The 22,517-nt window shown below is 39.0% G+C and overlaps 1 protein-coding gene across 1 annotated transcript in view; it reads right to left on the reverse strand.

Annotated features, from left to right (window-relative positions):
* ttc9b (tetratricopeptide repeat domain 9B) overlaps nucleotides 1–21,317 on the reverse strand; it is a 39,773-nt gene extending 18,456 nt beyond the window's left edge. The window contains exon 1 of the mRNA XM_061719411.1: nucleotides 20,590–21,317. Coding sequence (XP_061575395.1) covers nucleotides 20,590–21,076 — 487 coding nt within the window. The 5' untranslated portion in view covers nucleotides 21,077–21,317. The remainder of the gene's footprint in view (nucleotides 1–20,589) is intronic.
* Between the last annotated feature and the right edge of the window lie 1,200 nt (nucleotides 21,318–22,517).

Below are 22,517 nucleotides of genomic sequence, written 5' to 3' on the forward strand. Positions count from 1 at the left end.
GGCATATTGATAAGTTCAGAAAACTGTTTTTTATTGTTGTGTTTTGATGTATTAGATGTAAGCCCAGTGGATATTTAAAGCTTACAGAAGGCTGCATTTAACTGCTGCTATGTCATTCCTGTAGTATTTTGCAGGTGTTTTGGTCACTGCTATTATTTGTAATATATTATATTATTTGTAATCAGCACAAATTATCTGTCCCCATATGACAAAATCCACCATCCCCCCTGATTTTTTTTTACAACTCGAGTACTGGCCATGACGATAATACAGAAAAATCAATGTATATATAAGCAGTGAGTGACTGAAAGATGACACAATCCACATCATATTAACTCTATTTACGGTGCAGAGACGCCCTGTTGTGACCCTTGTTGTTTCAGGTATCATGCTGTCCACTTCATACTCTGAATCTGATTCTGGCTCAAACATGCAAGGAAGATGAGATGTTGAGGCATCTACAACAGTGTTAAGGCTGTTACTATGTTGAAAAACCTGTGCTTGATTAGAGCATTAGATTAGAACATCCGGACCAATCAAAAACACTTGAGCCAAATCTGAGCCAATCTCCTTTTCTGAAAGAGCCTCTCCTTGTGTTTCTGGGTTTCTATGCTGGGTGCAAACCTACCGGGTAGCTGAGATTGAAATTAGAAAGCTGAAAATGAGCCAGATTTTTCCACTTTAACTACTGAGGTTTTGAAAATCTGAAGAAAATTCTGAGTAAAACAAAAGAGACGAGTATCAACTTTGATTGGAGGACAACTGCTCACAGAGGGTGAATGATAAGTCTTCACATTTCTTTTTCTTTCAGAGGAGCCCACTAAATTTAAAAATGGGCAGATATATAACTTGAAAAATAAGGGAAAAAAATCTCCAGAAGTGTGTATAACATTTTCAAAGCCCAACAGGTGCAAACCAGCTGTATAATATGAAAGTGTGTCTGCCAGTCATCAGGCGGTGTGAGGCGCTGGTGTGCTTAATTGTCGAATGAGAAGCACGGTGAGTGGGTTTGGTAGATGCCCAGGAGCTGCTGGCTTGCCTCAAGCATCATGTCTGTGCTCGGTGTTTAACCCCTTGATGCCTGATTAATGAGACAATACACAGAAATGTAAGCAATTTTAAATGTAAAACTTCATTATATACTGAAATAAACATACTCTCTCTATAAATATATAAGGTACTTTTATTTATTTTTCTATTTATTACAGTATATCTATTATAATTATTATTATTATTATTATTATTATTATTATTATTATTATTATTATTATTATTATTATTATTATTATGGGAATGGTGCAGAGGTCTCAGAAAGAATCATATCATACACGACATCAGGCAACCGGTGAAACCCTGTTTCCTTATTTTTTTATTCTACACCTTTTCCGTCCTTTCTCTGGAGACATGTCCTTCCCTCTGTTCTGCCTCGTCTCCTGTCACTCTCCATCATGCCAGACGCCATGCCACAGTCAGGCTAATTTAAAACCACCGGTGGCCCTGGTAATTAGTCCGCTGTCCATCAGCTTGTAATTAGTTCTGAGGGAAGATAATGGCAGATGGAGAGACCCATCACTCTGACTGAGACTCACACAGACGCAGGCTCGCGTCTCCTCCATGTCCAGCGAAGTGTGTCCCTGCTCACTTTAGAGCAAAGTCCTCTTCTCACCTTTCACTGCATCTTCCTCTATCTCTGTCTTACAAACTCCACGCTGCTACAACAGCTGTAGTTAATAGACAAGAGAGCTGTGCATCATAAAGAAATGTCCCTTGGACATCACAACTGCTCTTTCACTAAGAAAACTTTATCTAAAGCATTTTTGCAAATGTTTTTCTGGTCTGGAAAGGGACAGAGGCATTTACGCCACCACCTGCATTAGTTTATATCTATTCATATCTGGAATCAATTTTGGATGTTTTCTTATTTACTGCACACATTTCTGCATGTCTTTACATTTTTCAGTGTACTGCTCTTTCACAGTTTTCTGGCTGCATATCTTCCAGTGATGAATAATGAATCCCGATTTAGTAATCAATATTTATTTATTGTTACATACAGCAACTGGAAAGTACTCAAACCCCAATTTTAGAAGCTCTCTAGTTTCAAGAATATAAAGTAATATACATCATTAGCAGAGATTTAGTATCACACGAAGATGATAGAAGCTTATCTTGTCACCAAATATAAGTTGAGCATCACTGTAAGAGAAAAACTAATTCTCCCACATATCCTGTCAAAATAACCTCTTATAGCTCGCTCTTATGACTCCTGTTTAACTCTGTTTAGCGTCAGGGCCTCTGACACTGGAGGAAATGCATTTTACCAAGATCTTTCTTTCTACAATATCATTTGAAAAGGTTTATCTATCAAGACATGCCACTGAGACATAGTAAATTTAAAAAGATCTGCGTGTTACCGGGTTTGAATATTAGGTAAATATAACCTCAGATGAACAATAATCCATGATGTACAAAATATTTATTTACCAATAATGCAGTACATCTATACCACTTACATCGGATCTAACAGGGAAAATAGCAGCCTGCTAATCAATGACTTGATTAACTGATCATCAGTAGGTGAAACCACCTCTAAGAAAGAGGTTTTTCTACTCCGCTGGTCCAGAGCACACAGGTGTGTTTGTTAACTGAAATGACAGGGAGGAACAACATCAGCAATAATCTTAGAGAAGACCTTACGGTTTCCCATCAATCTGAGAAAGTTTATAAAGCCCAAACAACTCCACATCCATCACTGCAAATGTTTCATTAAAGATGTCATTCCTCTTAATAGTGGTTTCTGGTTAGGTCACCTAAAGGTCAGATTATATCATTCTCAGAGAAATTGTGAATTAATAAAAAATAAAAAAATAGATGATAGATAGATGGATAGATGGATAGATAGACAGACAGACAGACAGTTTTATTTTTCTTCTTTGTTTCAGCTCTGATGTTGATGAGTGTTGTATTAACAGGCCTCTCTAACCCCCATGCCTGCTAGTAATGAGGAACAAGTCACCAAACAAAATCTTGTTTCTCACTCTCTTGTCTTTTGTGAGATTATTATACTTGGTAAGGGTTGGTAAAAGATAATAATCTGATGCAAATTACAACCTCCGAGCGCCTACATGTTCCTTACAAAACATTAATATGCAGCAGTGCAGAAGGGACGTGTACTCTTGAGCAACCGCTCACAAATGTAGATAAAATATTTTGTGCTTTCCAGAAAAAAACAACAAAACCTGTAGGTTTTTCGCCATGAAAACTGAACCGATTTTGTTTAATTATGACTCTATCAATGAATACAATCAATGATTGATTTTACAGTGCTAATGTGTGTGATCCAGGATCTTAAGAGAAATCTGTAATAATTCTTTATTCATGTTTTGTCAGAAAGATGATCTTGGGCTTTAAAAATGTCTGCCTTTGTGGTGTCTTCATAGTTTGTTGTCAGTATGGCAGCTCTGTTGAGCACATCTTACGCTCATGAATGGAGATAATAGGCTTATTTCCTAAAATGTCAAATGACTCATTTAAAACTCATAAATTTGGCCGACATAAGGATTTTTAACCAAGCGACATTTGATATGTTCCCTGCTGCCTCGCTCACTGCTGCTCTCACAACTCACAAAGCCTTTCACGTCTGGAAGCTGCTTTTACATCAGCGCAATGATGATCTTAGGAGTGAAGCAAATCCAAGTATCATTTTGCTTGATATTACATTGAAAAAAACAGCTAAAGGAGGCTTTTTCAACGAGAGAAGCCATTCAAATCAATCCCAATTGTTCATTGTTCAAGGTGTGACGTTGTTACCCGGACAGGGAGATGTCAAATCTCCCGAGGTAATTTCCCCCGTCTCGTCATTGCACCTATACCTCATATTATTGTCTTCTAATCCCATTGCAGGTATCTGTCTACAACCACGCTTCATCAAGGGACCACCCACTTACATTGCTCTGCTTTCCTAAAATAGTAGACAACTCAGGATTAATGTTCCTCTCCTTAAATATTTAAAGTAGTGAGGACGCTATTGGTGTAAATGACTTCACCAAGATGAAATAATTGTATTTTCTTGGCTTCTCTTTGTTCGGGGTGTCTGGGGGCTGGGTGTTAGGGGGGGGGGGACATATAGGACAGGTTTCTAGTCAACGGCAGCGTAGTTCAGCTATAAGTTCCCAGATAGCTGCAAGTGCACGTAGCAATGATTTTATATTGGTAATTTAAACTCATATATTTGAAAGTATCTAAGGATCAATTGAGGATCTGAGAGTTTTGATATTTATATGAGCAAAAACAGGCTTTTTATTAGTAGATAAGTGCAGTTTAAAAAAAACATAAAAGAGACTTTTATTGAGGTTTATGTACGGTTGAATTTCCTGACAGGGACATAATTTTGTTGCAGCTCATAGCCAGGCCACGATGAGACTGATGTTGTCATCTTTGGACACTGGACAGACTCCTGATCTTAATTCAGGAGATCTCTGGTTTCTGTTTTCTCCTGAGACCAAACACATTACTTCTAACTGTGGCAAAACACTAAAACGAAAATAAGTATCAAGGTCATGTTAGCTAATTTCTATGTTTGCTCCACGCTTCCATGTTCGTTAAAGTAATCTATGCACAGCGGTGATAAATTTGGCTTGTGCATTAAGCTCGTTACAACATAGATCAGAAACCAGATAAAGCCATGAAGAAAATAGCCAAATAGTTTGGCTCACAACCCCATGGAGTTAGGCTTAATCCTGGGCTTATCCTCAGATAGATAGAAAATAAGCATCATTACATCTCTTTTTCAAGATTTCATATAAATCCAAATAATTTGGGATAGAAAATTGGCTTCTGTGTTGGGGGACTTTACAGCAAGGAAACAACGGCACAATGTTGCTTATATAAATAATCATAGATTTCGTAGAAAACGTATGTTTCAGATGTGGACGTAAACAAATTGAAAACTCCTCTTTGCACTCCTCAGGATCCCTGCTCCTGCTGTTCCACCTCTGCAGTGGTGTGAAAGCAGCCTCTCCAGGGGTGTGACTCTTGAGGCTTCTGTCGAAATCCCAGGAAACTTGAGTCTTATTGGTCAACTGACATGGAAAAACCACAGCAAGGACTGAATCCTCGCAACCTGAGCAAAGCAGAGCAAGCCCACATCAGCACTTAAACCATCTGTGGGTTTAGCTTACGCTTGTCCCAATTTACAAACAGACCAATTGCACTGTTGAGAGTTTAAGATGTCAGGACAGGTATAGAAGACAAACTGCTTTGGTTGAAACTGAGGTGCATTGTAGAAAATGTCCTCTTTTCTGGGCGAATGCATGAGAGCTGCTGTTTCAGGAAAAACATCAGATATACGTCCATTCTAGCATGCATCTTTCCCTTTCTCAAGAGAGGTTTTGACCTAATTTCTTCTCTGATGCAAATCATTGCAACAGTAAAACAATACAGTACCATCACGATGTATCACTGGAAATAATGACTCACTAAATCAAGAGCTCATTGTCCTTCTTCACGTTAACCAAATGTCTACATTTTCTTATGAGAACACCATTCCAAACAAATATTTAAGGAATACTGGAGAGCCGATTGTTTAACCTGAATAGGGGTGTAACAATATATGGTGCCACAAAATTTTGCGATACAAAAACGTCACAATACGTGTCGTGGAGGTGACAAACTGTATTGCGATATTGGGTTATTAATATTAATCTACTGTGTTGACTAGTAACACGCATCCGACCCTGCCTCAACGTGCGGACCAAAATCTTACTCCGCTCAGAATAAACTAGTCCCGTTTTGGTCCCGATCACGGGACTCTTGGGGGGTTTTGAGCGCTGAACTTTTACTTATGTAAGGCTGGTGTAGAGTTAAGCCGTACCTTATTAAATTAAACCTTTTTCGGGTCGTGAGTAGGATAAACACGGGAAAACTTCTGCTGAGTTCCAGTGTACTTTAATGTCCCTCAACAGTGTAGGATTTTAGAACATCAACATAGCACCTAGTGCTGTATCACTCCGCCCAATCTAAAACAGACTAATCACTACAGATAAACTGACTAATGTAATTATAGTCCCTGATTTACATCAGAATATAAAGAATATATTTATAAAATAATGAACCCTGGATTACCAAAATAACCTTCTTAACGAAAATAAATCTCCTCTTACACTTAAAGGTGAGCGTAAAATTGTATGTATTTATTTACTTTTATTTATTTAATTTTAGTTGTTAAATTTATGGAAAAGAAAAAAGTAAAATCATGAGAGAAACTATTCAGTTTGTGGTAAAATATTTTTACTTGTATGAAACTGAAGATGCATGATGCAAACCTGACATTTACTTTTAGTTCAGTTTGTGGAAAATGGTTGGCCTGGCTTTCTCTTTAAAACAGTTATAAAGCATTACAAACTGTAACAATAGGGCAAACACACAGCATTGTTTTGCATTTTGTGTCTTTCAAATAAAGACCATTTTTTCCAGTCTTATGTTCCTCATTCAAGGTTGTTAAAAAAATACTGCTATATTATCGTATCGTATCGTTATCGTGACTTCAATATCGTGTATCGTACCATATCGTGAGATTAGTGTATCGTTACACCCCTAAACCTGAACCAATCAAATGTAGAAAACAGCAGGACTGCCGGCACCTGCACAAATCAGCTTAAAAAAAAGCACCATATGTTGAGTGACAGTAAAGGTACAAACAATCCTGACTGAGGTAGAGAACATTGTAAACATGGCAAGTAACGGCAGATCACAACCTCCCGCCGACTACAGCAGAGAGCAAGCATGAGCTCCAGATGTGATTGTTCTGTGTTTGGAGTCTAACCAGCAAGCTCAGGTTTTTAAGTATCAAAACTGGTCAACCTTTTCCACTCTGGGGAAATGCTGGATCTGCAAAACGGACTCGAAGCTTGCCTGTTTATATCAGTACAGTCACAAGCAGCATTTAAGAAGGACGAGTTTTCAATGTCAGCACCCATCAGAGCCCGTAACAGAGCATTCAGACTCAGGCCCGCGCGGGCTGAATAGGGAGAATTCAGATAACAGCCAGCCTGCCTTTTTATTGTCCCAGGACTCTGCTGATAAATGTTAACAGTGAATTGGTTTACTCTGCACTGTCCACTGGAGCAGGGGGTGTAAGTAGGCGTAAATAGCTTTAGCAAATTCTCATTACTGATGGCTTACAGAGGATGAATATTCTGCAGCTCTCTGGGTCTCTGTGAGGGTGTCAGGAAAAGGGTACATGTTTCAGTTCTCCCTTCGCTGATGTAATGACTTTCAAACAGGGGCTATAAAAAGCTTTGAGGGACACTTTCAATTTGTGCATGATTTCACACAGCTGTCAGTGCATCTCAGAGAAGAATTTTACCAATCCCAAATGTTAAAATGCACAATACACATCAATGTCACAAGAAAAGTTAATGTAATAAACCGCTGAAGAGTCTTCCCATAGCGAATGTGGGAATTCTGCAAACATCCCAGCTTTATTTCATTCAATAGAGTTGAGGAACCAAAATGCAGCAGTAATTATTTCTTAGGTCTAAAAGAAAAGCGCCTCACACAGCTAGCGACTCAGCTCTTTAAGGAGCATTTCTGCATCTAGTTAACTCCATTGCTCATCAGAATGAGTTAGAAGATTTGTCCAGCTCTTTGCATGACTCAGCACTGAGTAAGCTGCACGCACTATGAAGAGATGATCGTATGATGGTGACTTTTAAGACATAGTTTTTCTTGTATAAAGGGACTGTTGTGTTGGGTGGGAAGGGAACACTTAAAGGAGCTTGAGGCTCCTTTTAAGAAATGAGACTCTCTAGTGCCACCCTTCACCACGACGGCCATTGGGGGTACTGCAGCCAACAGTGAAGCCGGCACGGGAGAACGGGGAGAACGCGCATGCAGCGTCATGTGACGTCACATCCGCAGCCCAGCGCGGGAAATTTGGGCCCGAATTGCAGCACATTTTGCAGCACACAGCCTGTTCAAGGTAACGGAGAGCTCCTTTAAAAAAATAAAAAATAAATAATCCAGCATTGGCATGGCAGCACCTGGACCAACTGGACTCTCAGCAGTCTGACCAGCACTTATCCATGCTGGACTCTCTTACATGATTACTTGCTTGTGTTGTTCTCTCAGATGTTAGCCACGTTGGATAAAAGCTTCTGCTAAATGACAGTAGTAGTAGTAGTAGTAGTAGTAGTAGTAGTAGTAGTAGTAGTAGTAGCATATGCACAACACCTAAAACAACGTGGACAAAGTAACCAAAAACTATAAAGCATGACAGAGGTGCATAACACGAAGATACAAGAGGCAACCCGATAGATGGACAGATAGATGAAGGAAAAATTCCCGGACAATATATATACACGCCAACAGGGCCCGAAGAGACACAGGTGAGAACAATCAGGATACTTTAAAAGTAAAACAGAAAATCAAGCAAATGCTAAATTAAAAACAGAACAAAGGGTTCACCAGAAAGATCAAGACTAAATGTAGAAAGTAAGAAGATCAGAAGGACCAAAACTCCATGCAGAGCAGGAACAACTGAAAGCTGAGACCTGTGTTCCCCAGTGAAGGTCCCCAGGAACCTGCCCTGCACATTTTAAAGGTTTCCTTTCACCAACACACCTGATTTAAAGGAAGGGATCAAAATAAACTTCTCATCAAGGTATGCACAAATCTGCTGATGACCTCCACAGGACCATAATGATAGTGTACTGCTCTGGACAATGACGGGAACATAAAGGGGGAGCGATCACCATCATTTTTGGCACACCAGAGAACTTGGTTTGGTTAAGGACCAAAAACCTGCAGAACTGCTGTTGATGTACATCCTACTAACGTTAAAACTTAATACCTGCTAAAAATCTGGATGTTGTTCAACACCCTGAAGCAGTCCTAGTGGACTGGTTGGGATGCTCTCCTACTTCAACCATTCATTCTCATAGGTGAACGCAAATATCTCTTCTGTGATGTTCTGACATTATCCTAAAGATTTGAACTCTGGAAGTATAAACACTCTTATCTTCTTGCTTGTCTCCTTCTTTTTTCCCTGACAAATTAACAATTTTATTCACTGTTAAGTGTCAGAGCTTTTGTGTAAATCAGTTTTGTCTGAATTGGATCTCTGAACTGTGAACATCAACAAAACAAAGGCATCGCTGACAACGCTCACTTTGCAATGTGGAGGTCACAGAGGCCAGCACTTTCCTACTCTCCTCCTCTCCTTCTCGCTCTCACTGTCAGCCCTCCCTCTCTCTTATGATGACATCATATTTATAAGTGGTGTCCAGTTGCTTGGTTTAAAGATATACATCCTCCTGCTCTACAGCCTCAACCCTTTCCCTGATTTCCAAATCCTATATTTTTAAGCGTTGATTTGAGGTAATTTATAGGTATGGTAGAAAGAGGATAGTACAGTGTGGTACAGTAGAGGGAGTGCCATCTGCGGCTCTGGCACTCAGTGTCCTCATGACTCTGCTCTGGCCATCCCTCCAATGGCAGGCATACATGCACAGAGGGAGGAAAAAGAAAAAAGAAAAACCAAAAAAACAACCAAACCTCCTCCCATCCCCCTTCTAACCCTCACATGGCACCTCTCTTCTTTGTCCTCCCTCTTCCTGCAGTGGAGTCCTCCTACTCCCAGCTGCTTATACAACCCTTCTCCACATCTTTACCCCTATATATTACATTTCCTCTCTCCATCGCCTTCATCTTGACTCCCTTCTCTTGCATTTATATCATTCGCTTCACCACATCCCAGATGACGGAGCTGGCAGGAGATGAAAGGGAGGAGCTTTCTCCTCTCTGATTTTGGAAGTGGGCATTGAATGTTCTCTAACATTCAATGCGTGTTAGTGAACATTCAGAGTGTGTCAGAGTGGACTGGAGAAATCTCTCCGTCTGTGGTGTTACACATCACTGATGTTCTTCAAAAATAACCCCAGCACCCCCCCCCCCATCTGAAACAAGACTGGGTTAAAAGGCTGTCATGTGCTGAGGAAATGGAGCAATAGCATCGTGTCTTATGGCTGTCATGTACAGGCATTTTATTTTTGGTCCACCAGTAACTGATGTTCATGTCACCAACAGGCTCTTTATATTTTAAGATTCGTGAATCGCAATGTCATGGTCCAAAAGTTCATTTATGACACCAGTCAGATGTTTTTGAGCCTCTGAATCAACACTGTTTTTTGTGAACGTCTCCAAAGGTTTTTAAAGAGGTTCATGAGAAAGATTAATAGAGGCTCAAATGTTTTGTATTTTGAAACATCTTCTAATCAACATTAAAACTGGATGAAATAACTTTGCATACTGTTAGATGTAATATTTCCTCATCTCTAAAGAACATTTGTCTGCACCAAACAGCCGAAAAAAAGTAGCCGACTATGAGCGGTGAACATAATGCTGCATTCAGCAGCTGAATATTAATTTATAGATTTCAGATGCAAACTTACAGCACCAATGGGCTTCAGGCCATTGCTGCTTTATGTCTGGCTATGAAAGGAAATAATCTGTTCACATTTACTATGTTGACTTAAAAGATAATGATCCTTTCAAGGTATTTTGGTAATAAATTACATTAACACATCAACTCAAGATTAGTGTTTAGTGGACGAGGCATTGCTTAGATCCTGAAGCATCCAGAAGGAGCGATCACCCAAATCTTCAAGGTCATCCATGACTCATCCAGAAAGTTATCATCAGCGTAGATATATGCACACGTGTTAGCGATCGCAGAAATGTAATCAAAGTCGTCATTTTCAACAGTACGTGAGTTAGCATATGCAGAATCTGTATAAAGCAGGATATTGTTCCTTTAATGAAATTATTACGAATACAGTCGAATAGAATCCTAGGTGGCTACATGTGTGCCTGATGTTGATGTTTGAAAGTGAAGTGAAATATATGAAACATATGTGTAAATTAGAATTTTTCCTTGGGATACATGTAGTTTTGGAAATTTTCTATGGAGTAAATGTGTTAAACCCATGTAAATTCCCATGTAAGGCCAGTGGGATGTGCATGATGTTTACATGACTTTGAAGACTCTGAATTTGGTGTCAGTATTTTATACTGATGTAGTTTTGCTGAATTTCTTTATTCTGTCAAAATATTAGATATGTTGTAACACTAATTCTTTTTAAAATCATGTAAGAGTACCATGTTTTCCCAATCATGTGATTACAATGTGGACAATATGGGGGATGAATATGGAAAAACTCAAAATTAAAACAAATCAGACAATTTATTACATGTAATCACAAGTGGAAATATGTTTGACATGATAACGAGTTATAACTTGCGATAGGCTGTTAATTATGTGCTCTGCATCTGGTGTTTCTCATGTGCTCCATGTTATGTCATGCTTGATCAAGCTTCCCCATTTATCGGCCAGTGATTACACGCGGAGGGGAAACATTGGTCGGTAAATCAAGAGATCGGTCAGTGGGCTTGGTCTTGTAAAGTTTAAACTGCTGCTTTTAGATATGTTCAGTAAATGTTACTTCCTTCTCCAAAGACAATAACGATAATCTTCTCCTTCAACAAAGGAAATTAAAACTGAACATGATAGTTATTGTTTCCTGTGAGGTTGTAAACGTGTAAAGCAGCACGAGTGGCCTTATACACTTACAACATCCCAGCAGGACTCTACAAACACTATCAGGAGAAGTTCATGCTGTTCATTACCGCACAGCAACTGTCTTGTTAGGATGAATTATCCAGAGCCAAAACAGTTCCGGCATATAAAAACAAATTATCTTTTCACTTTGTTCTTAATGCTTACTATCAATGCTTTTATCATCTTTGCATTGACATTTTTTTTATCTGAACAGAACAAAGCAGGTGGAAATTGCTGGATCATCATCATGCGTAGCTGAGCCACTGAGCTACATCACTGGAACAAAAAGGTGGCTGGTGTTATGAAACAAACAATTTTACTCGTGCCTCCTGCTGCGTCTCCCCCAAGGCTTTGACTTATGACTCATTCACAGACTGAGGCAGTGTGGAGGAACAAAGGCAGATCTCAGGCAGAGATCAGAACGAGCAGGATTTAATAGAAAGTTAGTCTCATCCCTCTGATATGGGATCAACTCATCGCGCCTCCAGTTTTATTCCCTTTTATTCCCTCTCTAATGTACATTTAAACCCGATTTCAAATTTCTGCTTGTAATTGCTTGGTGTAAGCAACAACCTTTTTGAAGACTGCTATTCGTCATAGCGAGGAAAAAGAGCAAACGAAGTACAGTCACATCTGTTATTTCTGTGTGTCCTTCTCTGTGTGTTTGTGGTGGGTGGATGGATGGGTGGATGGATGGTGAGGCGATCTGGCAGGAGATCTCCCTCCGGCTAACATGTTGCACCCGTGTGAACAGCAACACACACGAATGGCGTTAGTGGTGTAACCCATTTAACTTTAAAATGCCAAATGCATCATAACTGATATGTCAATTTCTGCGCTCTCGAGCACCACATAATCAAAACTTTCCTTGAAAAAGCTGTTGTACACGTCTTTGTGGTCAGCAAATTAACATAATCGATAAAATCATAAAATGTCAAAAACAATTTGGACTTTTTTAAAGGCCTAATATACATTTCAGACTAAATAATAATATTTTTTTGGTCAATTATTACATATATTGGTTACATACACCCCTAAAGTGATACATAGACTCCTCAATAAGGCGGGCATATACAACAGCCACCATCTGTCATTGTTCTCTTAATGAATGACAAACAGAACAATGTGGAAAAGTAAAGTAAAAGTCAGAAAAAAATTAACGGAGAAGCATGATAATTGCCATTGCTGTTGTACAATTGCAACACAAGGTGCAATTATTCACTTATCATCCAGTCGTGCTATGTGACAAGACACCAAACAGGCCAATGTGATTCTGATTTTCTATTAAAAGTGCAAGAAGAAGAAATCTGAATGACTATGTAGGAAGACTTATTGTTCAGACACAGATGACATCCTGTCATAAAGATTTCCCTGGCCTGTGATTTCAATAGAAACAACAAAACTGATGATGGGGGATAAAATTTGACAGTTATGCAAAATGGGATACTGTAGTAGTAGTTGATGTAATAGTAGTAGAAGGGTTTCACAAACACTTTGAGAGTTTAATGGTGCAAAAACCATATGAGCTGTTCTACGATGCTACAGGGTCAGGAGAAGGAGTCTGTACTCCAGTGAACCTCAATGCTTGACAGCCACAGTGAATCCATCCATTGTGTCTGTTATTCTGAGAGAGACATTTTGATGACTCTGTTTGTTATACTTGTCCCCTTAAAGCCAAAGGTGACTGTAAATCAATACAAAGTTGTTCAGGGAGAACACCTTTCTTCTATGATAAAACATGTCTATCCTTGTGTGAGTGGCAATGCTCTTGATAGATGGCAGGAAGGCCGGGTTTTATAAGCACAATCAGCAAAAATACCCAGAATCTTTACTCAAGCACAAGTACATAACCTTGGATAAAACTAGAAGCACCTTATTTACTCAAATAAAAGGGAAACAATGCAGGGTGTGAAGTATAAAGGTAAAAAGTAAGTGTATAACCCATCATTTATTGTAAAAATAAATATGTTTTGTGTTGGCACATTATATACAGCAGCTTTTCATTCCTTAAGCTGCCGTGCCAGAAAGCACAGTTTTTGTGTTAGTCTGTTTCAGAAGGGTTCAATTACTGGCCTTCTTCAAGCAAACTGAACAGCTTGTGACATTTCAAAAATCACTTATTGAGTGAGGTTTGGAAAAAGAAGGCTTTGGTCTTTTTTAGATAGCATAATGATTGGACTTTGGAGCAATGGAAAAGGTCATGAGATCTGATGATCCAGAGCAATGTGGCATTGGCGTGAGAAGAGTAGCAGATGAAGTGAGGAACCGGTCCCGACTACTTCCTGCAGTCAGTCTGTGTGGACGGTGTTATGATCTGGGGTGCTTCAGTTGGGGAGATCGAGGTTGAGGTCATCTGATCGAATCATTTTCATACATAGAGAGCCATTACAGAACCCTTTTTTATTTTAAGTGTTTTCTAACTTATATTTTTTTGTATCTCTGTGATTACATTGGTTTATTTCATTTAGTAATTTCATAATATTTTAGATTTTGTTTATTGTATAAAACTTTATCTTATTGTTTTGATTATGGGGTGGTGCAGACATTTAAGAAACAAATATAATACATGTGTCAAATATAATACATCAGTCAATAACCGTTAAAGGTGGGGTAAATGATTTCTGGATGACAGTGGAGGAAAATAAATAAAAGTATTAATGAATTACGTGATGCAATGTGGCATCTTATTATCAAAATGATGATAATGCCTCTTCCTAATAAAGCATTTTAAACTTACAAAAAGTGGTCCAACAAAACATTAAAGAGTGTGACTTTTTTTTACCAGGCATTATGTAACTTCAATACTTTTCTGTACTTATTTTCTAAGAATATTTCTTATGACCAACAACTTCAAACGTTTCAACAAGACCAGGGATGTGGAGTAATTTGCTGCTCTGTATTCAGCGGTTTCTGATTCACTTTCGTTCATGTCTCTGGTTACTGGCTCTTCTTGATATCATGCAGCATTTGAGGTATATTGGAAGGAGGAATCGTCGTTTTCAACCTCTGCAGATTCTTTGAGTGAGAAAAGAAACTGTACATGAAACACAGCCATCAGTAGTATGTTAATTTTACTTTATTTACTTTAATCAAGAATCCATCCATTCATCCATTATCTACACCCGCTTATTCCTATCCAGTATGACAGGGGTCTTCCAGAGCCTTTCCCAGCTCTTGTATCAAGAATAATCAAAAACACTTCAACATTGTCTTGGTAAAATATCTGTCTGTGACAGAATTTTAAATGTAAATGTTTAAATGTTTTTTAATTTTAATCCTTTTATTTTTCATGTCCTGTTACGTCCAAGGCAGAGCCATTTCTAATTGCTTCCACCCATGTGGGTTGAACTCAGCCTCTTTTTTAAATATGAGAGCAAGAAAGTGTATATACTATTAAATTTAGCAGGAAAATGAAAATTTATTGGAAAAATAAGAACTCAAGTATTGATGCCTTCACATCCCACTGATGTACAATGACAGTGTATGTGTTCATTTTTACTTCCAGACTTTATAGACAATGACAATCAAATGGGATGTTGTTATCAGTGGCTGGATCTTAGCTCGGTTGAACATCAGTGAGTGGTGTTGCATGTGTGTTTCAGTTAAACTCACCACCATCAAAACACCAGTGAAAAGCTTTTTCTTTTTGATGAATTGTTTTTAATTCCTGCAGTAGTTCAGTTGACTATCTGCCTTACGATGAGATCATCAAATGGATTTTTTTCAACATTTTTAATTAAAACATTGTCAAATAATAGAGTAAACTGGGTTTTAAGTACAATACTTTGGACATTGTTTTTAATAATCTTTTCTCTGATGCACGAGACACAAAGGCAACAGGGAGAGCATGTCCTTGTTAAAACAAAATACAGCACATGAGAAAATATTGCAATGAAGTCACCGTTGCACATGGACACAAAAGTGCTTAAAATAAATTAGCAATGTCAGCAAAAGGTATGAAAGGCAGAAGCAACTCCCATTTCTCAACACGCATACACTCAGATTTTCTGCATCACCTGATCCAGCTGCCGTTCCTCAGGCCAGTAAATGCAGAGTCAAACAAACACACACACAGACACACCTCACACATGCACTCAGGCAGAGCTGCTGACACCAAATCCCTCACACACGTACGACTGGTTCTGGTTTGCTTGTAGCGCTTCTGTCACACGTCAGCCAAAAACAGCTAGCCAATGAAATGGCAACTCATTGCCCATAACCACGGTGACCGCTGCCTGCCCAGCAGAACTCTGGGTAACCAGGTGGGACATCACAACAAACACCTGCAGCCAATTTCACACCCAGTGTTTCATTTAGTTCTGAGGAAAGATTTTTTTTTTTCACCATGGTTATCTTATAGTTACAAAGATTACCTTTACTTGGTTTTATTTATTTTTTTATGAATTGCCTTTTTGTTTTACTACAGATTCACTGACTGTTTAAGTCAACATGAACCTCACAGAAACCCGTTTCTGACAAATGTTAAATATAAAATGCCAGTCCCTGAAATCAGCCTGGGGTGTGTTGACCTCTGCTGTCAAGTCTGCCATGTCTGTTTATTCTGTTTTTGTTTTTGTTTCTATATTAAGCACACAATTATGTTGTCTCTGTATGCTCCTGTGATTGACTGACATCCTGCTCAGGGTGTAACCCGACTCTTGCAGAGTGACTGCAGGGAAATAAATTAATTAATTAATAAATAAAAATCATGAGCAGACTGCAGAACAACAAGTCGAAATCATTGTTGAACACCAAGTGTTCAGACCAGCCTGAGGCCTGGGCTTTCGGCGCTGAGTGAACATTTTCACATTTGTTTTACTTCATTATTTAAAACCTACTACGTCACTTGTAATATCTGACAATATAAGATTTGTAACTGTAAGCCGAGATAAAAAAAAACGACAGCTATAAGTTAGTCAGATGAACAAAAAGGTGCAACGAGGAAAGAACTCAAGAAATACAACAGAGTGTTCACATTTGAGGCTGCCAAACAAAGGCTCACAGCTCTGGCTACATGCGTGGTAACAACATGAAAATAGAACAATAGAACCAGGGGCAGAGACTGAACAATCCTGGGAAGGAGGCATTATATAATGACAGTGCTCCATGGATAATGGGTCTGAGTGCTAACCACAGCAATCTCACAACAGGAACTGTCATTCAAGACAAAATCTCAAGTATGAAGAGCGGGACTGCACTGAAGAAGCTGATGGACTCCATTAATGTATAGCAGGGTAATGCCATCAGACTACAGGTAAATAACCTGCCTCTGCACAACATGGAAGAAGCAAAGATCAGTGGACACATAGCTCCACGCATGAGTGAAGCCTAAGACGGTAATGCAAGTAAATAGACCGGCTACAAGCACCATCTTGACTGACTGAAAGAAAATCTAAGACAGAATAAAAAACACATGATTACTGGAATGGTTGAATCTCTACGTCTAAGAGACACAAAGACCCTTCACATAGGAGGCATTAAATTGCTTTGAACTGAGCTCTAGAGGTCAGTTCAAAGCCAACTGAACAAGCTGCCATCAGGTTAGTTTTTACAGAAGAGATGGCCTGTCCTTGCTGCCAGCTCTGCTTTGGCCTGAATCATCTCAATAATATCATCACAAACAGAGGCTACAGACAGCTGTTCCAGAGTCTCGCACGTGCGACCTCAAGTTGTATGCCAAGACTGATCAAAAACATTTGGCAATGATATTGCAATGTCATTTGGACAAGAAACTTGTGGTTGAACAGCACCACAGAGGGAAAAATACACACAAAGGAGGGGGTTGAAGTATCATTGTCTGACAATCCAGATATGTTGGGCAGTTACAAACACTTTGGAGTCTTTCAGTCAAATGAGAACCATAAGAGGCCACAAGGAAGTCCATAACAACCAAGTAGAGTGAGGTAGATCCTGAAGAGCCACCTAAATAGAAATTGGCTCCAAATTTGGAGCCCATGCCTTAGATTCCCTGCAAGACTTCAGATACCCTTCTGGAATAATAACCTGGACACAGGAGGACAACCACTGATGTCAAGAAACACAATGCATGAAGAGTTCTACCTTACTCCAACAACCAGAGTATGCATCCTAAGCAGAAGGATAAGACTAGTGAGCATCAAAAGAGTTTCAACATGATAACTTAATTCAGCGATGAGAGGAAGACATGAGCTTTATTAAAACATCAAAAAGGAAAAAGTCCAGTGGAGCTTGCCATGGTAAATATGGAGCCCTGTCACAAGGCGCATGCAATCCACTCCTTCTCTTATTGTTATATTTCCATCCTTTATTTATTTTAAACTATCTCTACCCTCTCAGTAGCACTCCTTCATCTGTCCTTCCTTCATGCCACACTGACCTCCCTTACTAGCTCCAGACAATCTCTTAATGTTACAAAGAAGAATAGGCCTCCAATACAAGCTGACAGAAACTGCCAAAATTACAACTATCACATAGCTTATGATGAATGGTATATAATATATAAAGTTAATTAGGTAAACTACTGTACTGTGCACTATTAATCAGCATTGTCTCCAGTGTCCTGTAGACATCAAAGATGAATAGACCTTGCAGTTCACATTGTGCACTGCTGTCTAATTATTACAAGAAAACACAGCCAAGCAGCATCTGAGAGTAATTCATGATGTTACTACAACCCTCATGCAAGTGGAGTAAAACACAGGAAAGAATAACAGAGGACATTAGTTGTCTTTGTAATTTTGTATCATCCTATATCATTGTATCAAACTCATTAACATTCATTCTTAATCTTTGAAACAAAGATTTAATGTCCGCTTGACCACAGGAGCACCAAAACATTTGAAAATCACCATGACTATTCTGTAAATGGTCCATTGCCAGTAATTGTTCTTCATGATTCATTATTGATGTCTCCATACAGTTTTCAAGAAAAAAATCCTTGTTTATAGGAAGAACTTAATGGATTAAAATACAACGAATATTTCATGTGTTCAGTAGTTTAGTGTTATGGACAAAACAAGATTAGATTAGAAATAAACTGTAATTAACACTCTATAAAGTGATACATGAGAAAATGAAAGAAACCCATTAGTCATATTAGCAGATTTTCTTTTTAAAAGCCTTTGGGAAAAAATGCATCAGTTTCTGATATTTTGAAACAGTTAAGTGTGAAATAACTGTATAAATAGTCATTGTTTAAACCTGTAGTTTGACAACAAATATCCCTACTTTTGTTATAAGCATACTGATCATTTGAACATGTTATAAGCACCAGTATGGAGTAATTAAAGCTGGCTCTAACAACAGAGTGATTGAACTGAGGAACCTGTAGTAAGTCTCTACAGAATGGTGTTAATAAACCCATAACTCTACATCACTGCTGTGCTCAGACTCCATGTGAAATGCAGATGTTATAACACAACAACAGCGTGAACTTGTCTCATGCATAAATATTGAAAACAGGAATCTTATCCCTGACTTTATTTATTATGCTTTTTTCTTAGACTTGTGCAATAGTGAGCTACAAACAAGATCAATAATTTAAAATAAGATCTTGAATATCGGCATTGAGCTACTCTTCCGTTATGACTACACTGCAAAAACCCAAAATCTTATAAGAATATTTGTCTTATTTCTAGTTAAAATGTCTCATTTTTAGTCTAAAAAATCTCATTACACTTAAAACAAGACTCATCACTGGAAAAAAATACAATTTTCACGTGTTTCAAGTAAATTTTCACTTAAAATAAGTAGAAAAATCTGCCAGTGGAACAAGATTTTTTGCTTGTATGAGAAGATAAATCTTGTCCCACTGGCAGATTTTTCTACTTATTTCAAGTGAAAATTTACTTGAAACAGGTGAAAATTGTCAAATAAGTTATTTTTCTGGTAATGACTCTTGTTTTAAGTGCAATGAGATTTTTTGACTAAAAACTAGACATTTTAACTAGAAATAAGATAAATATTACTGGTAAGATTTTGAGTTTTTGCAGTGTAACGGCCTGACATGGCTATATGTTAATGTACCGGCGACCAAATCCCTCCCTAAACTCTCATCAAACCAGCACAATTTGTCCTCTTACACATAAAAACATTGTATAGCCTACCTCTGGTGTTACCTCACCTGCCTCTTGAAATGAGTGAATCAGGGGCGAAAATCCCGGGGGGGACAGGGGGGACAAGTCCCCCCCATTAGTAAAGCTGTCCCCCCCTAGAATAATTTGAGACAGAATTAATAATTTTGGAACAATGCAGTAGTATTTAGTAGTGATGCACCAAAATGAAAATTTGTGGCCGAAACCGAAATCGAAAATAATAATAAACAGTAAAATCTCATTACACTTAAAACAAGACTCATCACTGGAAAAAAAACACAATTTTCACCTGTTTCAGGAAAATTTCACTTGAAATAAGTAGAAAAATCTGCCATTGGAACAAGATTTATCTTCTCATTACAAGCAAAAAAATCTTGTTCCATTGGCAGATTTTTCTACTTATTTTAAGTGAAAATCTACTTGAAACAGGTGAAAATTGTTGTTTTTTTCCAGTGATGAGTCTTGTTTTAAGTGTAATGGTTTTTTTTTTTAACTAAGAATGAGATATTTTAACTAGAAATAAGACAAATATTCTTGTTAAGATTTTGGGTTTTTGCAGTGTATTATGTCAGATGTGCTGTATTATTGCCACCTTCCACCTAATACCATTGTTTTGTATTGCTCTAAGAAAGGTCTTCTGCCTGTTTGCGAGATAGAGATGAAAATGTCAAAATGCTGTATTATAGGAAGGCTAAAACTTTTATTCCTTGTCCCCCACTGGATTTAAACTCTAAAATTTTACTGTTTATTGTCCCCCCCCCCAACTATGAAACGGGATTTTCGCCCCTGGAGTGAATGCACCTGCAGGAACAGCTGCAGCCTCTGGCCGGTGAACCCGGTGAACCGGCGCACAGAGCCGTCAGCACAGGTGGGATTGTTTTGCTGCGGCCCAGGACTCACCAGTCAGGCTGTCGTAGCACTCGATCTCGGTGCTCTCCACGGCTCTCCGCTGCTCCTCGGTCAGCTTGGCCGCGGCTTGAGTGAGCAGGTTGACCTCGGAGCCCGTCGTCCCGTCCACCACATGCATCCCTTTGAGTTGCAGCAGCGCCCGGTGATACTTGCCAATCGCCTCCCGGAATTTCTTGTCCTTGTAGCAGCGATGACCCTCCGCCTTGAAGTCGATGGCTTTCTGGATCTTCACCTCCATCTCCATTTCAGCGGAGCCGGCACGATGCCCACCGTCCCCTGCTCCTCCTCCTCCTCCTCCTCCTCCTGCTCCGGCAGCGGCTGCCAGGCTCCGGCCGCCGATCTCAGGGTAGCTTTTTAGGCTTTTTATGGCGTGTTGTTTGGCTTCCATACCTCTCAGTGAACAAGACCGGAGAGAGACATGCTGCTCGGATACGGACGTGTATTTTGTCACGGGAGACCGGAGCAGCGTGCTGTGCATAAAGGATGCAGGATGAGGCGCGGAGAGAATACCAGCGTCGAAATACCGCTTCAGACTAGGCTAAAAAAAAATGTTTTAAAAACAGAAGCGATCTATTAAAGAAGCGGTGGAAACATCCTGGGTTTCCCAATCTTTTGCTCTTGCGAACGTCGAGACCAGTTCTTGGTGACGGTCCTCTCGCGGAAGGATGCTGGAGGATGCTCGCAGCCTCCCGGGCAGCGCAGCATCAGCACCACACACAGCGCACACACCGACCCCGACCGCGCAGCATTCTGGGAAAAAAGGAGGAAAAGTCGTGCTGCAGTCGGGCTTTTATAAAACCTCTAAAACCTCTAAAACGCGTGAGAATGCAATGGTTTTAGAAATGATATGCCAAGAACACGTAACTAATATCAAACAGGTGAATTAAGTACAACATAGGCAAAGCGTGTCAACACATTATGCTGCTCATGTAGACATGCGTCAAGCCTGATTTATGGTTCTGCGTTAAATCGACGCAGAGCCTACGCTGTAGGCTCTGCGTCGGTGTAACGCGGAACCATAAATCAGCCTTCAGGCAAAGGTTACGCCCTGACCAGCTCTTAGAAGCTAAACGTGAGCAATCAGTGGCGTCAATTCAGTGGAAACTAAGGTATGGCAAGGTTACGAGTCACAGAACTTAACTAGAGTATCTATCAACACGTCCAGCAAATACTCATCACAGAAGTCTGCTATGGAGCTTATCTGTGTGGTCAAGAAAATTGGAACTTTTTCAAATGCAGTCTCGCTCACTGCAAAAACTCAAAATCTTACCAGGAATATTTGTCTTATTTCTAGTTAAAATGTCTCATTTTTAGTAAAAAAATCTCATTACACTTAAAACAAGAGTCATCACCAGAAAAAAATAACTAATTTGACAATTTTCACCTATTTCAAGTAAAATGGTTGTTTTTGAGTCTTGTCTTAAATGATATGAGATTTTTTTTTACTAAAAATTAGACATTTTAACTAGAAATGAGACAAATATTCTTGTTAAGATTTTCAGTTTTTGCAGTGTATAATAACTAATGAAATCAATCATGTTGTTCTGATTTGCATTTGTAGTTATTCTATATAAGTAATAGAATAATCAATACAAATAGACACAGGGTAATTCCATAAATGTATTTAAAAAACAAACATTTACATTTTCCCTTGAAGCCAAGGTGTGGCGGCCATACCTTGGCTTACCCAATTGACGCCCCTGTGAGCAATTAACAGCTTTAAAAAAAAACATTGTTTGTATTTGGACAGTCCACACAATAAAACAACAAAAAACGAATAAACAAAGAAAGAAAACGAAAATAAAAAAGATATTAAGGACAGGCGGATAATTCAGGTATTACTTGAAGTCATGCCCCTTAAACGCCACTGTGGACAAAATGAAGCACCTGATGACTTGTGTTGATGAGGTTTTCAAAGA

This window comes from Cololabis saira, chromosome 4 (assembly GCF_033807715.1).
Source record: "Cololabis saira isolate AMF1-May2022 chromosome 4, fColSai1.1, whole genome shotgun sequence".
In the NCBI taxonomy this organism is placed as follows: domain Eukaryota; kingdom Metazoa; phylum Chordata; class Actinopteri; order Beloniformes; family Belonidae; genus Cololabis; species Cololabis saira.